Source organism: Lathyrus oleraceus, chromosome 4, assembly GCF_024323335.1.
Source record: "Lathyrus oleraceus cultivar Zhongwan6 chromosome 4, CAAS_Psat_ZW6_1.0, whole genome shotgun sequence".
Lineage (NCBI taxonomy): Eukaryota > Viridiplantae > Streptophyta > Magnoliopsida > Fabales > Fabaceae > Lathyrus > Lathyrus oleraceus.
In genome coordinates, this window is record NC_066582.1 from 113,349,652 (window position 1) to 113,354,158 (window position 4,507).

Below are 4,507 nucleotides of genomic sequence, written 5' to 3' on the forward strand. Positions count from 1 at the left end.
GTCTAACGGAGAGGACTATACAATATTTGAAGGATCTATTGAGGGCTTATGTGTTAGAATAAAGAGGTGCTTGGGATAGCTACTTGACATTGATTGAGTTAACTTACAACAACAATTTTCATTCAAGTATTGGGATGACATTGTTTGAGGCTTTGTATGGTAGGAGATGTAGGACACATTTGTGTTGGTATGAATCAGGTGAGAGTGATGTGCTTAGGCTTGAGATTGTTTATCAGACATCTAAGAAGATCAAGATAATCTAAGAGAAGATGAAATCTTTGCAGAGTCGCCAAAATAGTTATCATGATAAGATGAGGAAAGCACTTGAGTTCCAAGAGGGAGATAATGTAATTTTGAGAGTTACTCTGGTAACTGGTATTGGTCAAGTTTTGAAGTCTCGAAAGCTCACGCCGCGTTTCATTGGTCTAAATCTGATTATAAAGCAAGTAAGAAAAGCGGATTACAGATTTGCGTTACCACCGTTTCTTTCGAATCTTCACGGTGTCTGTCATGTATCTCAGTTGAAGAAGTATATTCTTGATTCGTCTCATGTGATTCAAGGGGACGATGTGCAAGTTAGAGAGAACTTTACTATTGAGGCATATCCCTTGAGAGTAGAGGATCGTGAAGTGAATCACTTAAGAGGCAAGGAAATTGCATTGGTGAAGGTGGTATGGGAAGGACCTGCTGGTGGAAGCGTGACGTGGGAGCTAGAGAGTCGGATGAGAGAGTCGTATCCGACTCTCTTTATTTCAAGTGATGTTTGAGGGCGAAAATTTTGTAAGTGGGAGAGAGTTGTAACACCTCAGAATTTGATTAATTTATTTAATCAAATTATTCATTTTTTTATTTAAATTATTGGTGTTCGGTGTGCCTTAATTAAATATGTATGTGGAATTGTATGTGGATGTGAGGCATTGGTGGGGTGTAATGAGAGCATAGGTAAGGTGGTAGAAGGAATATAAGAGTTAGAATAATTGAAATAATTAAAATTACAATTATTTTAATTAGTTAATTAAATAAAGAAGAAATAATAAGAATTAGTGGACTTGAGACTGTTTTGGCATAAAGAGAAAATAGAGGGAATAAGAAGAGAAAAAAGATAATACGAGAGGAGGAAAATATAATTATTAAAGAGTTGGAGTAATTAGGTTATAGATGAATTATGGTTAGTAGATTTTTGGAAGAAAACAGTACGTGATTTTTTTTTTGGGAAAAGAGGCTAGGGCAAGACTAGGGCTTGAAGAGGAAAGAACAACCTTGAGAAATTCTGAATTTTAGCAAGGAATCTAAGGTAAGGGGGAGAAAGAGCTTTTCTATGGGTGTATATCATGAAAGGGTAAAGAAGAAAGATTCATACTCTCTTTAGGAATGTTGTGATTTGCTTATGAGTTGTTGTTGATGTATGTAATTCTAGATTTTGATGATTAAATATGTATTCATCTAATTTTCATAACTGGATTTGTGTATATATAGTTTTATTTGTGTGTGTATGCTTGTGTGCCATTGTTGGAGTTGTTGAAAGTACGAACATACATATGAATTGATGAAATTGAATGAATAATTGATGTGATCATGTGAATTAACATGTAATAATGATGTTATAACCTGTAATATTTTTTTTGGATGTGTTAGGGTGATTGGGGTTGGAATTTGGAGTTCAAACAGACTCCCATGGCAGAAAAGGCATTTTTTGCTTTATGGTGCAGGGTGACGGGCGTCACCCAGATGACAGATTACCCGTCATGCATCTTGAGACGCTGACGGGCATCAACACTCTGACAGGGAGACCATCATAGTCTACAGGCTTGTTTTCCAAGTCGGTTGTCATTATGATGACAGTCTGGATATTTTGGAAAGGTGACGGGTTACCCGTCATGCTGTCAGAATGGGTGTTTTCGTCCCTGTTGCATGATTTGAGCTATCAGTTTGAATTTTTGAGGTGTTTATGTTATTTAGGTGGTGTATTACTACTGTTTTACTGCTTGGTGTTGTGAATTAATTATTATGGTTTTAATTAATTAATTTTGTTGTTGAAAGATAATGACATTTCTTACATGTTGCAGTATATGGTGTAGCTATGTATGAGATACATGCAGTGTTGTTTTGTGTTGTTATGTGATGAGCATATGATTAACATTATTGTGAAATACATGATTATATGGTGATTAATTATGTATTTATTGGTGTGCATTGTTGTTTCTATTGATGGATAGTAATTCAGAAGACGAATTACTATTGTTTGTCAATGCATGTTGTTTATGGTCAGAAGGGGGTTGTAAATATTATTATTATTGTTGCATTGATTTGTATGAACATGCATCATTGTGTCGTGTCATTGAAAGAGACATGCTCGTTAGTTCAAAAGGGGGGACTAGTGGCTTGGCCCAAGCTCAGAAAGGGGCTTGGAGCTTAGAAGGGAGGCTCATGAGTTCATAAGGGGTGACCCGGTTCTAGAAAGAGCCAAATGTTGATTGAAACCCTAAACCACATGCATATGTGTCACGTTGTGTCGTAAGTCGCATTTCATATATTTTGTATATTATTGTGAAAGAGGGTGAGATTATGATGATGTTGATTATACATTGCATGTGTGTTATGTTTGATATTTTTCTATCTCCGTATTCTTTACGATGTTCATATTGAATATTATTTCTCACCCTTTTGCTGAATGTTGTCCACCATGGACATCTTACGGATACTCATGAGTAAAGTTGTTGTTGTGTATGAAAGGTGGCTTGTTAGAGCTACTCTCGTCTCATTTATCGCTTTTATCGTACATTAGTGGTTTTAGTGCTCTGATCTGGTAACATCGGGAACAAAGCTTTTTGTTATACTTTTGAGTTATTTTGATTTCGCTATTTTGAAGTTTAATACTTTATTGATGAAGTTGCTATGCAATGATTTTCCGTTACGTGTTCTCACATGTTTTTGATGAGTTCTTGGATGGTGATCGTTGGTGACACCTTAAATAATCGAAGAAATCTACTTATATAACTTTCGAGAATTAAGGTGTTACATATTACTTATTTCAAGTTGAAAGGATTGTGAAATATTTTCCAACTTACGGAGAATTATTAGAAATATAAAAAAGTAACTATCAGTGAGAATTAATTAATTACTAGTTTGCTAGTAACTATAAATAGACTAACAGTATTCAATAATAATATCTTTTATGATATTATAAAAGTTTTCACTAAATTCAATATTCAATATAGAAGTTTTATTATTTTTCTCTTTTTTATGGATTCATGTTTTTTTTAAAATATCGAAAATATATATTTTTTTAATGTAGTTTTGCAATATTAAATCATTAATATTTTAATTATACTCATTATTTATTATTACTTTTATTTTTATTTTTAATTAATAAAAGAAATTTATGAGTAATTATAATTTATTTTCTTATTAAAATTGTCTAAGTGATGTCATTTTGATTCTATGGGGACACTATTCATGACTGTATAAAAGGAATCGTTTAAACATGCAATCCAATTTGATGAGATCCACAAAAAGGAATTGCTTTATGGAAGTGGAATCGTGGGGGTCCCTTTTGTGATCAATGTCTCTATCACAATTCACACACACTCTTCTCTTTTACCATATGATATGTACAATATCTTTCTACCTTAACTCCATATCTAAAATAAAAAGGAAGAAAGTGGAAAGTATCATCAATTCTCAAAAGGAAATCCTAATTGATGTCTGTGTCACGAAAATAATTAAAACAAATGAGTACTGTTCTTTTGAGGTTTTTTCTTAGCTGTACCATTAAACAAAAAGAAACAGAACACCACGTTTCTATAGAAAGTAAGTACCACTGTTTTGATTTGTTAGTGGAAAATCGGCCTTGGGAGAAATGCTTTTACCAAAAGACGAAATATAAATAAAAACCAAAAGAACAAGAACAATAGGGTCATCCCAAAAACCCTTACGAAGATAAGATAGTCTTAAGTCTTTGGTAATAAATTTGGCCAACAAATTTTGTTGGCTATGTCATTATTTACAAAGTGGAACCAAGAGTTAGTTCTAGATTAAAAAAACAATGCTAGTTGTAATTTGTTTGCACAAACATTATCAAGAATGTTACATTTCTAGAAAAGAGGAAACTTCAACCAATGGTCTAACCAGAAGTTTATATGATTCACATTGCCTAGCAACCAATGAGAATTAACCCCACGGTATTGTATTGGTGCTTCAAGATATAAATAGGAATGTATATGGTGAGAGACAACCTTATTATTTCTAATAACTCTTTATGCAAGAAGATTGGCCTAACATTTGTTTCCTTGAACCATAGTCCAACGGAGATAAAAATTAGAAGCTTCATTTAGAACAAATAAGGACCTTATTCCAAGACCTCCATCTTTAAAGATTTTACAATACTTCTTCCACGCCATTGTAACCATTTCCTCTTATCCAAGTTGTAACACCCTAAAACCCCAAATATAATTTATAGAATAATACAGAAAATATGAAGATAACAATCAGGGTGTCACATTAACAA

General features: G+C 33.2%; 1 protein-coding gene across 1 annotated transcript; it reads left to right on the plus strand.

Moving 5' to 3' along the window:
- Nucleotides 1-311: 311 nt before the first annotated feature.
- On the plus strand, nucleotides 312-767 carry LOC127136271 (uncharacterized). The gene has a single exon (XM_051062854.1). It carries the CDS (start codon nucleotides 312-314, stop codon nucleotides 765-767), a length of 456 nt encoding a protein of 151 aa, XP_050918811.1.
- The last annotated feature ends 3,740 nt before the right edge of the window (nucleotides 768-4,507 follow it).

What these genes read in the sequence shown, in the direction of transcription:
- LOC127136271 (XM_051062854.1), top strand. Translation starts at nt 312, where the DNA reads ATGAGGAAAGCACTTGAGTTCCAAGAGGGAGATAATGTAATTTTGAGA.